Here is a 21,259-nt window from a genome sequence, read left to right as displayed (position 1 = left end):
ATTTTACTTGGTAGACCCTTCTATTGGAGTTGATGCCCTAAAATCTCGTGTTCTGTAGTTTGTAAAAAGTTTGTACGAACGCTTGTGATGTATAATATATGATATTTACTTCACTTCTTGATTTTGCTCATTTGGAAGTTTTATTTGCTTTACAACAAACCAATAAACTAAAATCCCTGCTCTTTATGCAACTTAAGCATGTATATGGTGACATACAAGTGGATTATATCTTAAGTGATAACCAAGATGGTCTGTAGTATATGGACATAGGAGGGAAACCTTATCCTGGTAACTTTACGGATGCCACCCACTTTGTGGAATAGTCACAAGTGTTGTGATTGTCACAGATGGTCTGATTCTGATCATTCGTGTAGGGGACATACGAGTGGGGACGTCCTATTCAAAGAGTATGTATAAGACCTGACCACGAAGTGTTAACGTCTCTTTATATAACATCGTTCATGACAGAGACTTCACTTCACTAGGATGGCCATAAGTAACATGACCTCAATCCTGAGTGAGTTGGGAACTCCTACCATTGAGAGCGGTCCTTTGATTTGCATGGATGCGAGTGGCCAGGCCGCCGACTCAAACCTATCACTTTGGGGATTCGTCTGATTTGGAAGCTGGGAACTCAACTACACAAGATGAAATTCACTTTTTCCGCGAAAGAGGGGTAAGTAGATATATAGCTCCCTTAAGGGCTGATTCCAGGGCTTAAACGATGTGGTGTCACACACCTTCTCATGGTTCGAGAGGTGTTCACACATAGTTAGACTATGTTGTATTGTTCATTAGAGGGATCAATGGTACTTAATGAGTGATATGTAACTACAGCGGCAAAACGGTAAATTGGCTCAGTTGTACTTACGAGCATTTGTGAAGGGTTATCGTACTCATTATTGGTTATATCCGATGGACACATAAATATATCTGTGGTAAGAAGAGTTCAGTTTTCGGTCTTTAGTGGAATGCCTGGCAGTTAACAGATGGTGTATCTCGTGGCTAAATAATTTAGTCAACTATTCACGTACCGTTGGAGCTTCGAGCCATAGGTCCATAAGGTCCCCTTGGTAGCTTGGATACAAGTTGAGAATCAGTTTTTGGGTCGGTTTGAAATGTTCAAAATGACAAGAGGTTGTTCGATTATATATGATATAATTGAACTAGTTAATTATATATGATATGATTGACTAAATGTATGAGATACATTATTTTGGAGAAAATTGGATTTAAATATGATTTATATCAAGTAGAGGAGAAAACACTATAGTTGATATATGATATTAAACTATAGCTTATGAATATAATATGATTATATTTATTAATTTATTAATTGGACGGTCATGAGATAATTGGCCGGCGTTTTCTTCGAATTCGTGCATTAGTGGGAAGTTCAATTAAGTTCTAGTAACTGAAGAATAAAATGAAAATGGTTTTCATTTTGCAAAAGACACGTATAATCGTTCACTATGTGATAAGCTTTCTATCGCTAAGTGTTTGAGAGCTTGTACAATAGCGCCCGCTTACTAAACGATCGCACATCCGCGCACCCTTTTTCTTAACGATCGCTTACCTTTTTATAGACGATCGCATAGTGTCTGAGCGTAACTAAACGATCGTATAGTTGATCGCTTAGCTTTTACTACACGATCGTGTACCTCGCACTAAATGATCAAGCATCTGACTATACGATAGTCTTTCCATTCTCTCACTTGCTTGATCCTTTGTACACGATAGTCTTTTCTTCTCCCCTCTACCAATTCCATCATAGCCCACCATTTGGATTCTCACTCCGAGAATATTGAGGGCTTCGTGTGGTGATGTAATCCCCATTGCTTGTTGTTCGTGCGAAGCTGTTTGTGTAGACGGCCGAGGTGTTTCTAGACGATTACTTGCTGGACTAGCGAGAGGAGTTCGTTCACAGAGAGAGCGAGTTTTCAAATGAAGAAAAGTCTTCAACTAATATGTTCTCTCGATCTCTTGTTTTTTATCTTTTAAGGATGCCAATAATTTATCGTTATCAATGCATTTGTGTATGTTTAAATGTATATGTATAAATTCTATCACAATGAATTTGAAAGATCTGCTTCCACTCATAGGTACTCTTGTATAAGAGTTCCTTCACCTTCGTGAAAATTGCAAAGACAATAATTGATGTAGATAAAGGGTATTTGTCAATAGAATTTGATGGAGAGGTGAATTCCTTCAACATTTATGACGCCATGAGATTTTCGTTGGAATATTATTCTCTTTGCTCTATTGACACATATGATGAAATAGATTACATTGTTGATTCCATGTTACACAAAAATTCTAATTGTTTGGTAGTCCCTTCTATTCACTATGATTTTGATTTGACTTTTCGTGATTCTTCTCATGCATCTCTTCACTTTCTTGACCATGATAATTCAAATAAAAAACATGTTTCTAATTCTTCACTTCAATTTTCTAAAAAGAATAAGTCTTCTTCAAAAGATGATAATAATAATTATTTCAACAACAAATTTTGCCAAAATGTAAATACTTCAAAAGAAGATTAAAATTTTCAAAACAAAATTTGTATAAATAAAAAACCTTCAATTGATAATTCAAATTCAAAATTTGTTTGTGATACCAAAAACAATACAGGTAAAAGGGATTGAGCCCAAAGCTCTCCCTTCTCCAAAGAAGAGCACAAACCTGGGAAGTTGTTTCAAAAACCCGAGAAGCAAAAACAAAGAAGAACTAAAAATTTTGATGAAGGGCATGCAAACCAAGTCAAATTGGGCTTGCATTTAACGAATCCTTCATACACTTGACACTTCTCTTCACCAACGCCGAGCAAATGACATTAAAAATTTGCAAACAGAATTTTTTTTTTTTTTTTTTTACTTTTTCTTTCGTTTCATTTTCATTTTCTCTTCTTTCTTTTTTCATTTCTCTTTTTTTTTTTCATCCTTTTCATTTTTTTTCTTCTTTATTACTTTTAGCATTTCAAATAAATAGAACAATTTATTCTTTTTTTTTTTCTTTGTAGATTATCTCAATAAAAGAAAAATGAGCTCTCAAATATTAAAAAAAAAAGCAAGAAAATTCTCTTTCAAGCAAATAAATGATTAACAACAAAACCAGGGAAGTTTATTTCTACATCTCTTTCTCTTTTGTTTCTTGAATTCATTTGCTTATTCTAAACATTGAGGACAACGTTTCATCTTAAAGTTGGGGGTAGATAAACATTGCATATTTTTTGGTATTCTCATGTTTTTGTTATTATTTTTTTTAGTATTCTTTTATCAGCTTTAAAAATAGCCTCCCAAAAATTTTTGCATGTCTGAAGCTCTTGAGTATCTGAGCTAAGATTAATAGATTGTTGATTACTTAGATTAATTACATAAATTTTGCGAGTCTGCTATGATATATCACTCATCTCGATGGTATAATTTTGATTATTTGAAAAACATGTCTATTGAATTGTTTATTTTTCAAAAGACTATTTTTGCCTTGAATGCAATAAATTTGTAATTGAATACATGCATGTTCGCACATTCAAAAATCTCATTCACTTTGATTCTATGCATCATTTGTTTTTACTCAATCTCTTGATTCTTATTGATGAAATTTTGACGATGCACTCTTTAAAGCAAGGATGCAAATAAAATTTTAGACCTTCAAAGTTTTTCAAACCAAAATTTGAAACTCGTTTTTCAAAAGAATCTTTCTTTTTCTTTTAACTTTATAAAAAAATTGAATATTTAATCTTTAGATTTATTTAGAACATTTAAACTCTTAGAAATGTCATATCTACTTAATTTTCTTTGTTACCCCAATAGAACAAACTTTGGTCTAAGAACAACCATCTTGTTTTAGAGGCAAGTTTAGACATAGAGGAATAAAAAGGGCCTAGTGTATAAAAATTGCTAGCACAAAAAAAAAAAAAAAAAAAAAAACCTTGCGAATTAACATACCAAATTAACATAACCTTCACTAACGTGTGTGTGTGTGCATAGGTAGAGATGAAAAGAGCTACCTTCATTGTGGTTCTGTTAGGACACACGAGAAAAGAGTGATAGGTTCTCGCCGATGCAAGTGTGAAAACTAGCCCTCTAAGTAAAAGAAATGGCATTTACGTTTTTTGTGTGTGTGAGTTTTAAATAAAAAAGGCACCCTTGTATTAGAATAACCACGGATTGGTGTCCTAATTCTCCCGATGGTCTCGTAGTTTGTAAAGATTTTTGTACATTTTGTCATTACTAAAATAATTGTTATTTTATTTGTATTTACTCATATCCAATAAACTAAGATCTGTAGTTATTTCATGTAATTTAAGCATGTATGTGAGACATACAAATGGATCATGCCTTAAGTAATAACCTAAATAGTCTGTAGTATAAGGATAAAGAAGGGATACCTTATCCTGGTGACATTACGGATACAACCTTCATTGTCGATGTTATAAGTGTTGTAAAGTGCTACAAATGGTCTAATCCTGACCATTTATGTGAAGACATGCGAGTAGAGGTGTCCTATACAAAGAGTTTGTATAAGACCGGACCATGAGATGATTAGTTTGTTTATATACCGTCATTGATAATTGAGACTTACATTTCACTAAAATGACCATAGGTGACATGACCTTAATCCTGAGTGAGCTGGGAAATTTTGCCTATGAGGGCAGTCCTTTGATTAGTATGGGTGAGAGTGGCCAGATTGCCAACTCAACAAGTCTACCTTTTGGGGGATTCGTCTGAGGAGCTGGGAACTCAGCTACACAAGACGGAATTTACTCCTTCCCCGAAACAGGGGTAAGTAGATAAATTGCTCCCTTAAGGGCTAATTCCGGGTCTTCAACATAGTGGCCACACCCTCTCTTTGGAAGAGAGGACTCAGTCATAATAGAACTATGACTTATTGTTCATTAGAGGAATCAATGGTACTTAAAGAGTTAGATGTAACTACAGGGGCAAAACGGTAACTTGGTCTAGTTATACTTACGAGCGATATGTGAAGGGTTATCGTACTGTTGATTGGTCATATGGACATAGAAATATATCTGTAGTGCGAAGAGTGTAGCTGTTGGTCTTTAATGGAGTGACCGACAGTTAACGGATGGTGGATCTCGTGACTAAAGAATTTAGTCAGTTATTCAAGTACCGTTGGAGCTTTAAGCTACAAGTCCATGAGGTCCCCTTGGTAGCTCAATGGGTTCAAGTTGAAAATCAAATTTTGGGTTGATTTGTAGTGTTCAAATTAACAAGAGGAAATTCAATTATATGTGATTTAATTGATTTAATGTATTAGATACATTAATTGGAGGAATTAATATAAATATGATTTATATTAAGTACTATAAAATAGAAAAAGAACTATACTTTATATGTTTCATATGATGAAATATTAAAACTATAGGTTATAAATATAATATGATAAGTTAGTTATCATATTTATTTATAATATATTAATTATATGATAATTAATTCTTTTTCTTTAGTAACAGATTGAGTGGGAGGTTATTGAAGTTTTATGGTAACTGTGAGATAAAAGAAAAATTATTTTCTAAAAATAGTAGTTGATTTATTTCGGATTAATCTCACGAAAAAAACTATCAAGTAAAAAGTGTTTTTACTAAGCGATAGCGTTGAGAGCATACACGATTGAGCAAAGAGTTGACTATACGATAGTTACTCGCTGATCGAGTAGTAAAGTCCGTATGATAGGCTTCATCTTCTAAACGATCGAGTACATCGTCTATACGATAGACAGTCTTCTTCTCCCACTTACTCGATCGTTTACCTTCTGTCTTCCTCAATCCAAGATCATACAAAGCCCATAACACCTAGATTCTCACACTAAGAATACCAAGGTAACACTGGTGTTCTAATTTAGTTCGTGGATCGAGTTGGACTCGATTGGGATCGAGGCTCATTCAGACGTTCGTGAATGTTGTGTTCTGTTTGTTACGTTCGAGTGCTGCTTTGGATGCATTGGAGGCTGATCGAGGGATACTTGAAGAATAGTTCTTCAAAGGTACACATACTCTATCCTTTGTATCCTCTTGTATCATACTATAATTTCTGTTTATGCATAATCTGTTCGTTTCCGTTTAAGACTGTAATTATTGTGTTCATTCTGAATGGAATTTGGAACGTTCCACTTCCGTTGCTCGTGGAGATCTCTGTTTTGATTTCCTTCAAGTTAGGTATATCATAGACTGATAACCTGACCAGTGTAGGGTGAAGAGGAATTGAAAATTGGATATCTTCTTTCTATTAGTTTAGGCCTTTAAGTAAACTAAAACTAGGTAGTTTTTTCTTTTATGATTTTGCAAGAAAAAGACATTTTCTTTTCAAAATAAGCTTCAATCTTTTGTTAGCAAAACTTTGAATTTTTAAATGCTTGCTTATATCCTTACTTTCTCGATTGTTGAGAAAAGAGATGAGAATCAATTCATCGTGTAAAAACACTTGAATGTATAGACCATTACGATGTGAAGATGAAAATGTACCAACTAGAATTGGTCAATTTTGAATAAAAGAATGAAACTTTGAATAAACAATAAATGACTCATTTTTACTTGAATGTATGCATATTTGTAGTTTAGACTTGCTCGGGGCGACCAAGAACTAAGTTGGGGGTGTTTTGTTAGGTTTTTAAAGGATGTATATTTTCTATGTTAATTTTCCCAAAATTGTGTTGATTATTCGCTTTAAATGCTAATTTTGTAGGTAAAATGGTCTCTGGGGCATTTAGGAGTCATTACAAGAAAATCATGCCAAAAAAGATATAAAAAAATGACCAAGAAAATCAACCAATTGAAGAGAATCGAGTAAACACCAGAATGCCATTGAGTAAGGTTGTTGAACTGTCAAGCATCGAGTATTTAGCAGAGTACCATCAAATATCGTCAAGTAAAATACCATCGAGTCATCGAGTATTTTATATTTCATACCATCGAGTAATCAATTATCGAGTCATCGAGTTTCTTCTTATTCATCAAATTCTATCGATTAAAGCTATCAAGTAAAGGTCATCCAACATCGAGCATCGAGTATTGCATCATCGTGCATCAAGGATCGAGTATGAAACAAAAAATTCAATGTGTTCATTCTTTTTTTCAGATGTTGACGCGATTCATCCCTGCGCCTCATGACTCTTTGCTGCTGGTATAAATTTTAGTTCAGTTCTTTAGCAAAATGTATCAGAGATCATTTTGAAGAACGAATATCATTTTCGGAAATCATTTTTTTTTAGAGAAAATAAGAGAAACTTCGAGGAGAAAAAGCCATATTTTATAGAGAGACTTCGAATTTCCAAGAGCGATTCTTGTAATTTTCTATGAGATCCGATCGATTTGTATTCAGATTTTGTATCAATATGCAACTATCAATGGATTGCTTGAAGAATTTCATCATTCATGAGTAGGTAATTCTTTTTCATGGAGAGTTATGTAAATTGGCATTTTCTTGAATTTTCTTTCATGTAATTACTTTCTTTTGAATGTTCTTGCTGAGATTTAGAATATAATTGATTAAGATTGAATTGACGATTCAAGATTAATCAATTTTGTATGCAAAAATTACATGGGTCTATAACAAAATTTTAATTATAGTTGCAAGAATTAGTAGTATTAAAAGAAAATATGGACTTCTTTTCCTCTTTTCTTTAAAGAATTTATTAATTTAGAACATTGATGGAATCAATCTTGAATTTTCAGTCTTTTGATTTCAAGATTTGAATAGTTAAGAAAACCCATGAGTTTAATGCAATTTAGGAATTAATTGTGAAATGTCTTTAGGAAGCAATTAAGACTTAGATTAGGGTTAATTGTGAAATTAGCTAATTAGGGCATTGAGAATTTATTCTTAATGAACTATTGAAAAATCTAATTGCATGATTCTTTGTTAAGTCAATGATAGAATTGCCTAATTTATATAAAATCCCAAGATTTCATTCCAATTGAATCTTATATCACAATCTCTCTTATTTCTCTTATTGATAAATTTCCTATATCAATTCTTTGCCTTTTCATTTAGATAGCTTTTAGTTCTTAAAACAAACCCCCCATTTAATCTTTTGTATTTTGGAATTCAAGTAGTCTATTTTAGGCCAATTAATTGTGATTCTCTTGGGATTGACCTCTTACTTCTACTATTACTACGTGTTAGTTCTAGTTATAATTAGTGTTTTATAAATTTAATTTGTTTTGGGTAAGATAGAATTAACGACACATATTTCGCACCAAACACCCTTCACAAATTACTCATAAGTATAGCTAGGCCAAAATTACCATTTTACCCTTATAGTTACATCTAACTTCTTAAGTACCATTGATCCCTCTAATGAATAATTAGTTCTAGCCCAACTATAACCGAACCCTTCTCAGGCAAAGAGAGAGTGTGACATCATATTGTTTAAGCCCCGAAATCAATCTTTAAGGGAGAAATTTCTTTACTTACCTAAACAGTAGGAAATGAATGAATTTCTTATTGTGTAACTGCATTCCCAGCTCCCCAATTAAACGAATCCCTAAAATAGTAGACATAAAATCAGCGAAACAGGCCACCCTCACCCATGCAAATCAAAGGACCGACTTTATAGGCAGGAGTTCACAACTCACTCAGGATTAAGGTCAAGTCATTTATGGTCATCCTAGTAAAATGTAAGTCTCTTCTAGTAACATTGTTATATAGAGAGACTATTCATTTCGTGGTCTGGTCTCATACAAACTCTGTGTACAGAATACCTCTGCTCACATGTCTCCACGTGAATGATTAAGATCAAATTTTGTAGCACTTTATAGCAATTGTAACAACTATAAAGCACTTTATGTTCGTAGTGTCACCAGGATAGGGTACCCAACCTTATCCATCTACTACAGACCTAAGTTATCACCTGTATGTCTCCACATACATATTTAAGTTACATAAGATAACTTTAGATATTAGTTTATTGGTTTTTGTGGGTTAATGCAACTAAATGTTAAATGAAATACTTCTTATTTTATTAGATAAATAAATTATTTGTACAATACAATTACAAACAACAAAACCATGAGATTTAAGACATTAACCCCAACAATCTCCCACTTGACCTAAAGTTAGTGGGGTGTACATAATAAAGTAAAAAGCAGTACATAGTACACAAAAACCAATAAACTAAGGCATACAATACACGCCCAGTAAAATTTCTCACTTGCCCTAGTATAGATGCGACCTGTCTCATAGACTCTGACTCTCCAAGTAACCCTTAAGCACCTTAGCCACGAGGGTCTTTGTAAACGAATCAACAATGTTGTGCTCTAAAGCAATTTTCATGACGATCATGTCGTCTCGATGAACAATCTCCCAAATTAGGTGATACTTACACTCAATATGCTTTCCATGCTTATGACTCCTAGGCTCTCTGAAATTAGCCACAATACTACTATTATCATAATCAACATTTGTTAATTATGGGTACATCCACTAAAGACTAGAGATGTTCAATTTCCCTGTGGGGCCCTACCTCGAACGGATTGGGGATTCTCGAATTGGACGGGGAATGAGAAGGGAGTGGGGGAAAAAAATTCTCCATGAGCTAAACGAAGGTGGGGACGGAGAATATTCCCCGCCCCCGCCCCGATTAGCTTTTATATATTTATTTAGTATACTTATTTAATGTTGTGTTGTTATTATTATATAAACATTACATTTAAATTTCAAGTTTGATTGTTTATTGGTCAAGATAATGAATATGTTTAAATTGAATATTTACATTTAGATTATATATGTGAATAATTTGATTTATATTTATTTCTTTTTACTAAAAAAGTTTATTAGTTTTTTAGGCCAAAATTTGAGTAATTTATCTTTAAATTCAAATTGTCATATAAAACTAACTATGATAAACAATTTAGTAATAGAGTTAATGGAAAAATTCCCCGCGAGGAATACCCATCCCGATCCTTATGAGAATTCACAGGGATGGAAAATGAAATGAAGGGCAGGGATGGAAACGAGGATGGGGAATAACATTCCCGACCCTGCCCCGTCCCGTAGACATCTTTACTAAAGACCCACAACTGCATTACTCTCACTACAGATATATTTCTATGTCCACAGATATAGACTAATAATAGCAAGATAGTCCTTCATGAGTGTTCGTAGCACCAGTTGGGTCAAATTACTGTTTTATCCTTAAGTTACCTTTGTATCCCTAAGTACCAATGCTTCTCTAATGAACAACCTATTTATGGTCCAACCATTAAACAGAAACCCCTTCGGGGCATTGAAAGGGTAGGGTCCTTTTTTCAAGTTCCGGAGACACCACTTAAGAGAACGTTCATCTACTTACCTTAAAGTCAGGAAAGAGTGAAATCCATCTTGTATTATTATGTTTCAAGCTCCCCACTCGGCCTTGTCACTAAAATGATAGGTTTATTGAATTGACAAATTGGCTACTCTCACCCATACAAATCAAAGTACAATCCCTCGTGAACAGGAGTTCATAATACACTCAAGATCAAGACTGAGTTGCATAGGTCATCTTATTGAAATAGAAACTTAACTAGTCAACGGTGTTACATCTAGTGGTTACTATTTCGCAGTCCGGTCTTATGCAAATTCATTGCATAGGATACCCCCACTCGCATGTCGCTTACATGAATGCGTTGGATTATTGCATTTATATCAAATACAAATTGACATATCCATAGTGTCACCAGGATACCCAACCTTATCTTTATACTATAGACCCTTCAGGCTGTATCTTGAACATTGATCCATGTATGTCTCCACATACAATTCAAGACTCATAAGGCAGCCTAAGATGTCAGTTTATTAGATTTAGGGTAATTAAGACAAAATAGAATACAACAGAATCAACAAAATTTATTGAAATAACATCGATAACTCTTTATTGATGACGGTCAATTAATTACATTTACTATCTATGAGTTTTAGGGCATAAAACCCAACATATATATATCATATATTAAACCATATGTTATATCAAATATAACATATAACCTATAGTTTATATTATATCACCTACAATATAATCTATATTTTAATATTCTCTCATTTAACCTATAATATTTAATATGAATCATATTCATATTAATTTTAACCTATAGTGTTTATATGAATCGCATTCATATAATTAATATTCGAATCATATTAAAATATTTATTTTCTCTTAAATAAAACTTTATATTATACTGTATCATATTCATAATTCTCTCTATTAGTTTGAACAATTCAAATTAATCCAAAATTAATTCGATTCTCATTAATCCCAATTGAGCGAACAAAGGGACCTTATGAACTTATAGATTGAAGCTCCAATCATACTTGATTAATTAATTAATTAAACTTTTTAATTAAATTAACCAACTTCAATTAGTTGCAGGTCACTCCTGAAGGATGGCAGCTGCACTATTTGCACTATTGATATGTTTTTGTGTCCATTAAATATAACCAATTTATAATGCATTGACCCTTCACAAATTACTCGTAAGTACAACTGGGCCAAAATTACCGTTTTACCCTTGTAGTTACATCTAACTCCTTAAGTATCACTGATCATTCTAATGAACAAAAAGCTATAGTCCAACTATAACCGAATCCCTTTCAGACCAGGAGAGGGTGTGGCACCACATTTTTCAGGTCTCAGAATCATCCCTTAATCGAGCAATTCTCTACTTATCCTAATAGTAGAGAATTAGTGAATTTCTTCTTGTGTAGCTACATTCTTAACTCCCCAATAAGACGAATCCCCAAAATGGTAGGCATATTAAGTCAGCGAAACAAGTCACTCTCACCCATGCAGTGTTGGGATTGATGTCCTAATTCTCCCGGAGTCTCATTGTTTGTAATGATACACATTGTTTGATGAATAAAATAATTGTTATTTTATTCTGACATTTACTCATATCCAATAAACAAAGCTCATTGGTTATCTTATGTGAACTTAATCATGTATATGTGATATACAAGTGGATCATGACTTAAGTGATAACCTAAATAGGTCTGTAGTATAAGGATTAAGGTGGGATACCTGATCCTGGTGACACTACGGATATGACCCGCTTTGTAGAGGTTTGCAAGTGTTGTAAACTAATGCAGACGGTAGATCCTGACCATTTATGTGGAGACGTGCGAGCAGGGGTGTCCTATACAAAGAGTTCTTATAAGACCAAACCACGAGACGACTAGACTTTGTATATAACACCGTTGATACTAGAGACTTACATCTCACCTAAACGACCATAGGTGACACGACTTCAATCCTTAGTGTTTTGGGAACTCTTGCCTTTGAAGGTGGTTCTTTGATTAATATGGGTGAGAATGGCCAGATTGCCAACTTAACATGCTTACCTTTTTGGGGACTTGTCTGATCTGGGAGCTGGGAACTTAATCTACAAGATGGAATTCACTTCTTTCTTGAATCAGGGATAAGTAGAGAGATTGCTCCCTTAAGGGTTGATTCCAGGGCTTGAACATAGTGATCATAGCTTCTCTTTAGAAGAGAGGACTCAGTCATAGTAGGACTTTGACTTATGTTCATTAGAGGGATCAATGGTACTTAAGGAGTTAGATGTAACTACGGGGCATAACGGTTATTGGCTCAACTGTACTTACGAGCGATCTGTGAAGAGTTATCACACTGCTGATTGGTTAAGATGGACACATAATATGTCTGTGGTAAGAAGAGTTCAGCTGTTAGTCTTTAGTGAAGTGTCTGGCAGTTAACGGATGGTGGATCCCGTGACTAAAGAGTTTAGTTAGTTATTCACGTACCGTTGGAGCTTTGAGCTACAGAACCGTAAGGTCCCCTTGGTAGCTCAATGGATTTAGTTGAGGATTAGTTCTTGGTATTGATTTGAAATGTTCAAATTGACAAGAGGTAATTCGATTATATATGATATGATCGGTATGATGTATGAGATACATCTAGTGGATGATTAATGTAAATGAGATATACATTAAATACCATGGAATAGAAAAAGAACTATAGTTTATATGTCTCATGAGATGAAATATTAAAATTATAGGTTATAAATATATTATGATAAGTTAGTTATTATTTATATTTATAATAATATTAATTATTGGATAATTAAATCTTTTTCTGTAATAACCAATGGAGTGGGAGGTTATTGGTGGTTTCGTGGTAACCGTGAGATAAAAAGAAAATTGATTTTCTAGTTTTAATAATGTTGAAGTTTGAGCTTTTGTGAATTCTCTATTGGAAAATTAATCTCACGGTAGTTGTCAAGTAAATACGATTTACTAAGCGACAACTCAACTTGGACCAAGGTAAACGATTGTGTAGTTTTTGTAGGCGACAGACACGCAACTAAGCGATGAGCTAAACGATCGCTTAGCTTTTGCTAGACGATCACTTAGCTTTTGCTAAACGATTGGGCATCGACCTATACGATAGGTTCATCTATCTCCCACTTACTAAATCGTTTACACAATTGTTGATTCCTCCGTCTTCTGCCTCAAACCACGTTCACACAGAGCCCACCCCTCGGATTCTCACACCGATAATACCAAGGTAGCCTTCTTGGTGGTGTCATACTTAACTCGACACCGTCGAGGTTCTGTGGAGGTTGTTCGTGCTCTTGGGGTGTTTGTGACCGAGGCGATCATTGAGTTCGAGTTTGTGGTGTACGTGCTGCGTAGCGGTCGTGTTGTTCGAGCGTTCAAGGTTGCTATGTTCGAGCGTTCATGATCAATGAGTGTGGAGATGAGTCTACAAATGTATGTAGAGTTCTGCTTGATCATTTGTATTTTCATGCTGTAATTTATGTAATGAATGCATAACCGTATGTTTCTGTTTATGACTGTAATTGTAATGTTCATATATGATTGTAATTTAGAATAATCTTTCTGCTGCTCATGTAAATCCTTGTGTTCGATTTCCTTCATGCAGATCAAAGGACCGTCTTCATATGTAGAAGTTCACAACTCACTCAGAACTCAAGTTAAGTCATTTATATTCATCCTAGTGAAATATGAGTCTCTTCTAGCAACGGTGTTATATTGAGGACTATTCATTTCGTGATTCTGTATTATACAAACTCTTTGTATAGAATACCCCTGCTTACATGTCTCCACATGAATGATCAAGATTAGATCATTTGTATTATTTTAAAATAATTGTAACAACTACAAAGCAGGTCGTATTTGTCGTGTTACCAGAATCAGGTATCCAACCTTATCCATCTAATATAGATCGTTTAAGTTATCACTTAAACATGATCCACTTGCGTGTCTTCACATACATGTTTAAGTTAGAGAAGATAACACTGGATCTTAGTTTATTGGTCTTTGTTGGTTAATGAAACTAAATGTCAAATAAAATACTTCTTATTTTATTAAATAGTTTTTTTGTATAATACAATTACAAACTACAAAATCACGAGATTTAGGGCATCAACTGTAACATTGATAAACTTCATCGATATTTTAGAAAGGGAAAACTTATGTTCATATCAAATTACCACTCATTGGGCTTTAGCTCATGCTTTCAATGTTTTATGTTCCCCCTCGATAGCAATCAAGTTCCAAAAACAAGTTGAGTTGTCAACTGCCACACGACGATAGTTTCCCGCTGCGTTGTAGGTTTATATATTTTGGGGTCTTAGTTTTGATAGACTGCATACCATTACTAAATGTACATGAGTTTTTGGAATATGAGACATAAAAGTAGTGGTTTAGTTGCGTAGTTGTGAAAGTGTTTCTGATGAACATAAACTCTGTTGATAATCTCTGTGTGTATATATATATATATATAAAACTTCTTGTACTCCTTTTCATTTTTGCTTTGATGATAGATGGTGAAATATTCAACACTTTTTTTCCCTTTTCCAGTTCTTTAATTTTTTTTTTCAGGTAATGAACTAGTTGCATCAGTAAATGGAGAGTCTAGAAAGCTATCTTCCCAATCAAAAGTAGAAATAGTATTTGAATTGATATGAGATATATCTTCCATGCTAGTTTTTACCCTTTTTTGTATTAATGCTAAAGAAATAATTGGAATAGAGGGTTTATCATTGAGTTTCTTGGTCTCCATGATATTTTGTAAAGCTTCTGAAAATGGAGGTTTTGATCTTGTTTCAGGATCATTTACTATACTGATATCGGCCTCTTTTGTCTTATGGTCAGATTTATTTTTTGGGAGGTCCCTGTGGTTTTTTCCTCATTTTTTTTTCATACGATGGTGGTGGAGTCTTCTTCTTGAATTGGGTAGGTCCTTGATATTTCAATCGAGGACCATATTGAAGTAATTCTTTATCCTTTTCTTTTGATCTATCTTGCCAGGTCTTGATTAAATGGCTAATGTGACCACACATGAAACACAAATATGGGAGTCTGTCATAGCGAATGTTGAACCATTGGCCCTCTGGATGAGAGGTTGATTTAATTTTAATTTCACGCTTAAGAGGTTTTGAGATATCTGTTGCTACACGAATCCTCATGTCCCCCCACCCTCCAGCAAAAATCATCTTGATATGCATCAACCTCGATGAATATTCCTAACATGTTTCCATTTTTTTCAATCATATCGTTGTTATGATATCCAAGAGAAAGATCTAACATCCTCATCAAAAAAGTGATTTCCTTGAATTCGTAATATGAGATACATAGGTCAGCCTTTGGAAATTCAATAGCAAAAAGATGTTTGTCAAAGATCCAAGGACCGGAATTGAAGACCCATTCTTTATCTTGAGCATAGTTGAATTTGAAAAAGATAAGATTTTGGCCTAGAGACTCAATGGAAAAACCCATTTTTGTCTTCCAAGCATTTGTCATAGCATTCTTTATCATACTTATAGCTACAAAATTTTGAGAAAAAAATTTCTCCAATAGCAGAAGTTTAGATGGAAATTATTTTTCTGTGGCATATCAAGAACACAATCTTCCTTTAATGCTTTTTCATCATCTGTTAGTCATAGTTTTTTCCAATTCTTCATCAAATCTTCTACATTCATGATTGAAAGTATTAAGAAAAAAAATACTAAAAATAGGACCGTTTGAAAAGCCGGATTAAACCTCACATAAAAGAGGATTCTTGAAGGGATCTTGGTTTTTGGAACCTCACCCTTTCTCTGAAGTACGTAATTTTTTTTTTAAAAGTGTTTCAAATTCCTCTAATAAATCGTTGTTGAAAATAATGTTAACCAAACACTATGTTCCTAAGTGTTCGATGAATTTTTAAACCAATTGTGGTATGAATTTAATGGACTTGAATTTTGACACAGTTATTCAATGATCAAATTGTCCATTAGTCCAACTTATATTTGTTTAAACTTTACTTCATCGGTAACAATAAAATTTCAAAGATTTTTACATAGTTTTCTATAAAATTAAGTAGCATATCAGTGAAAATTGAATTGGGGGTAAAATTTTAATATTTATTTTAATTTAAGGTCAAAATCGAAGAAACTAAAAATTTTAGTTGTAAATTAATACAAGGTCAAAATAAATTTACGTTATTTTACTGATTTAAAAATCATAACGGTTAATTGTAAAAGAATGTTTGACTTGTAATTCACAAAATAAATGCGCTTTTTTTTTTTTTTTTTTGGTAGGGAAAAAGAAACAAATATGATTATTGTCTAAAAAAAAGAAAGTTATATTATGTTTAGGTCAGGTAGATAAATGAGTTACTGAAAATAGATTGAATTATATTTATTAGGCTTTTATTGACAATTTTAAATCAGTCACAATGGAATTGGAATCCAGAAGTCAAATCCCATGTTTATAGAGTTTTTATTTATTATAGAGTTTGAATTGAAATTGGGAAGTAGCATTTGCATGTGATGGCATTATGGGCAACTCTTCCTTCACGCGCCTACAACAACACGCGCCATAGCTCCATCACGTGGGCCCTCCGACATCTGAAAAACCTATGGATATAACCAATTTGCCTCGTGATGTGGAGCTGTCAAGGACCGGTACAACCATTGGGCCCCACTTCCTTCTGGTCCCACTGCACGTGATTTCGAGTAGCATAATCATGAACTGATAATTTATTGCGCGTGACATTCACATCAAGCGCGTGGACATGTACTCGGTCAACGAGCGGGAAAGCCGCTTTTTTTTTTTTCTTTTGAAGTTAAAAAGAAAAGAAAAGAAAAGAAAAAACTCAACTGAACTGCTTTTCGGGTTAACCATGGTAAAACTTTTTTTGACGCAACCATGGTTAGTTTGTGGGGGTTAAAAAAGTTAAAACCCTAACAAGAGGGTTACAGAAAAGCCATTTTATCATGATTGAGCCAATAGCCTCTCTGACATTAGTGATGATTAAATCTACACCCCTCGTGTCTCTCTCTCTCTCATTTTATTTTATTTTATTTATTTAATTCTCCTTCTTTTCTTCCTGTATATATAGTCCCATCCATGCTTTTACACTGCTGCAAATTACCAGCAAAAGCTATGACATTTCTCTGCTGCACCGTCTGCCCAATTTTCCCACCATTTTCTTTCCTCTCTGCTTTCCCGGAATCCAAACACTAAATTAATTACTCATACTTCTTTCTCGTCCTTGCATTTCGTTTCGTTTCGTTTCCTTCTATTCTCTTCTGTTCTGTATAGTGTTTGATTCTTGGAGGAAGAACAGAGAATGGGCGGAAGAGATGATGAGTTGGGGCTGAGTTTGAGTTTAGGGTTTGGAGTTACGACTCACATGCAGAGGCCGTCCAATAACTCCATGCATAATCATCTCCGCAAGAGTTCTTGGAATGAGCATTTTCAATTTTCTGGTAATTTTGTTGATTTCGTTTGTTGTTGTTAGCTTTTCATTCGGTTTTTTTATTTTTATTTTATTTCTCTACTTTCTTTGTTTTAGAGTTTTTGTGTTGGATCTGTGATTATTTTGAACGATTGTATGTTTCTTCTTCGATTTCGCGATTATCGTTCGTTTCTGAAAGAACTGATGATTTTGATAATTTACGCTGACTGAGTTTCTGAACCGTCGTTACTGTTTTCTTGTTTAGATCGGAACGCCGATTCGAGGTCGTTTCTTAGAGGAATCGACGTGAATCGGCTGCCGACGGGCATGGACGGCGAGGAAGAGAACGGCGTTTCATCTCCGAACAGTACGATTTCAAGCATCAGTGGAAAGAGGAGCGAGAGAGAAGCGGTCGGAGATGAGGCAGAGGCTGAAGCGGAAGCGGAGGCGGAGAGAGCATCGTGCTCGCGAGGGAGTGACGATGAAGACGGCGGAGGCGGCGACGGCGACGCCTCGAGAAAGAAGTTGAGGCTATCGAAGGAACAGTCGATGGTACTTGAGGAGACCTTCAAAGAGCACAATACGCTCAATCCAGTAAGTGGCAATTTGGTCATTTTCGTACGATTCCTCTCTGCTCGGTGGGAAGGGATCGATTCCCTTCAACTTCATGTAATATAAATGATTGGTGGCAATTTCCGTAATTATTGCGTCTGACGAGGGCGTTTTAGTCAAATAGCTGAACGTTTTAGTCAAATATGCGGTTCAGTTATAATCAAAATATCTAATTGCACTTAATTGACATAATTAGGTTTTATTGAGAAACTTAGGCATTGTTTGAATAGTTTAATTTTTATCCGATAACCACTAAAATAGTAAATATTTAAATAAAAACATTTTTTTAAAAAAACATTTTTTTTTTCTTTTGAGTGAATCCAAACCGACCTTCTGTTACATACATTTACGGTTAATTCAACTTTAAAGTTAATTTGTTCGTTTATTTATTTTGCTTTATGTTTTTCTATAAATGTCAGAAGCAAAAGCTGGCACTTGCAAAGCAGTTGAATCTGAGACCAAGACAAGTGGAGGTGTGGTTTCAAAACAGAAGGGCAAGGTGAGTAAATTTTACTTACAAAGTCGGGGTACTATGGACATTTTACACTGTGGTTAGAGAACTTAGAAGTCAATTCATTCCACATCCAGGGCTAGAATCGTAATCTCGTTAAAAGCGGAGGAGTTGTTGCTTTCGTAATTAATAAATGCTCTGCCTCCTGCATTTAAGTAGGAGGGTCAAAATTGTCATATAAAGATTGTTGCATCCATCATCAATGATATTCTTTCTCATCACAGATTTTTTAAAATACATATCCCTAATTCCCATTCGTCCAATTGCACGTGACCAAATTTTTTAAAATTTTAAAATTTTAAAATTTTGAACTTTTTAATTTTTATTTTTCAAAACTCATGAGTTGCTCAATTTTAATAAGTATATTTTCGATAAATCTTAAATTTAGCCAGTAAAAAACCTTATGATATCTATTAACATATTTCGGTAAAAATTAACTTTAACTAAATTGAAATTCTTTAAGTAGAGACCAAATGGTGATTTACTTATTATTATTATTTTAATTGGAATTAGAATAGTTTAGTGGGATTAATTGGTGTGGAAATTGGATGGGGCAGGACCAAATTGAAGCAAACAGAAGTAGATTGTGAGTACTTGAAGAGGTGCTGTGAGAATCTAACAGAGGAAAACAGAAGGCTACAGAAGGAGGTGCAAGAGTTGAGAGCACTCAAGCTTTCTCCACAGCTCTATATGCATATGAATCCTCCTACCACCCTCACCATGTGCCCTCAATGTGAGCGTGTGGCGGTTTCTTCGTCTTCTTCGACCTCAGCTGCTACGACCACACGCCATCCAGCAGCAGGTGGTGTGCAGCGTCACTCTGTGGCCATCAACCCGTGGGCGGTGTTGCCAATCCAACGTTGATCTGTTTCTTGTGTTTCCTTATGGGGAATTTTGAGTTAATTAATGACTATGGAGGATGGAAAATTTTGTTTTGGAGATGCTGGTAGTGGTTAGGTTTGTTAGCTCTGCCCAATTCTCTCCTTTAATGAATTAAGTTAGATTTTGCGAGTGAGAGAGGGAAGGACAGTGAAATCATATGGTCAAATTAAGATCAATGGAGACCCTTTTCTTTCTCACGGACAATATAAGTGCTTAAAACAAGTAAATAAGTTATTGATATTGAATATATTTGACATATGGTTAGATATAGAGGGAAAATGCCACTTTAGCAGAAAGCGATTGTTTAATTATACGGCCAGATACATTTTAAAAGGATGTATATCCTCCCACCCTACATGGCACGTTGAACTCATAAAAAGGAAATATATATATATATATATATATATATATATATATATATATATATATATATATATATATATTATCATACATCTTGAAAAGAATGGCCAGAGGGGATTTCTGATATTGTTATCCAAAGAAGCTTTATTTCATTGGAAGTTTCTTCTGGGTCGTCTTGATGCCGAAAATTGATTCTAATGGTAAAATTCGAGTAATTCTGATTGCTTATATATAGATTTGATATTATGTAATGGATATCTAATCTCATAACAAAACTTCATTAATCCACAACATCGCTAAGTTATTATACTTTGAACGATTACAACTCCACCTTGCCAAAATGACTACCAATGTCAAATATGCTTGACTTAACTTATCCATGAATTGTCATTATGACTTTGTACTGTTACTACTAGGCTTCTGTCATGTTCTCTATGGATTCTCTGAGTTCAGTTAAGACTCCTCAATGGGTTTTCCTAATCCGTCTAGGCTATTTCGTGGGTCATCTGAGTTCTCTCTAAATTCTCTTGTGGGTCATCTGAGTTCACTTTAGGTTTCGAGCAATTCACTTGAACTAACCTTTAAGTTTTAAAGTTACAGGTGACCGTTGGTCGGATGTAAGTCTCATTTACCTTGGTATCTCAACTTGTGCTTATATCTCTATTTTTATGTCTTCTATCTCTTTAGACTTTTAGTCGGCCTAACTCGTCTCTACCAATAACACACAAAAGGAAAACCCATATCGAAATAAGATGAAAAGAACAAATTCTATGGGCCAACACAAGCATGGGCTTTGATAAATCAGATATATTGTGGGCCTTCTTGTGCTTGGAAAAAGTCTCGATTGCAAAAAGGAAAGTGGAGTGTATATTCAAAGCTGCCAACCTCAAAAATAGTTAAATAAAATAAATAAAATAAAAACGTCTCATTTTTAGCATATTGACATTGACATTGCTTTGAAATTATACTTTGAAGTTTCCTTGTGTTGTATTGAAAAGAATATTTGAACTATTATCTCTTCTGAATTACATCTCATTCTTGGTTTTTAGATAAAATTTAATGTCAATATGACTTCAAAATACTCTACTCATATATTTTTCTAGGAGATTTTCTCTCTTTTTTCTTCAAGAGAGTAATTGAATAACTATTCACGATCATGAATATATACATAAATTATTGGGATGAAATAAT

General features: G+C 34.2%; 1 protein-coding gene across 1 annotated transcript; it reads left to right on the top strand.

Annotated features, from left to right (window-relative positions):
• Window positions 1-17,220: 17,220 nt before the first annotated feature.
• LOC120072085 (homeobox-leucine zipper protein HAT3) lies at window positions 17,221-19,912 on the top strand. Its single transcript, XM_039024505.2, has 4 exons — window positions 17,221-17,734; window positions 17,969-18,297; window positions 18,735-18,814; window positions 19,384-19,912. The coding sequence occupies exons 1-4, from the start codon at window positions 17,596-17,598 to the stop codon at window positions 19,688-19,690; spliced, it is 855 nt and encodes a 284-aa protein (XP_038880433.1). The 5' UTR covers window positions 17,221-17,595; the 3' UTR covers window positions 19,691-19,912.
• Window positions 19,913-21,259: the final 1,347 nt, after the last annotated feature.

The sequence above is a fragment of the Benincasa hispida genome, chromosome 1, assembly GCF_027475165.1.
Source record: "Benincasa hispida cultivar pf3 chromosome 1, pf3_genome.v1.1, whole genome shotgun sequence".
Classification (NCBI taxonomy): domain Eukaryota; kingdom Viridiplantae; phylum Streptophyta; class Magnoliopsida; order Cucurbitales; family Cucurbitaceae; genus Benincasa; species Benincasa hispida.
This window is presented reverse-complemented; position numbering and strand designations above follow the sequence as displayed.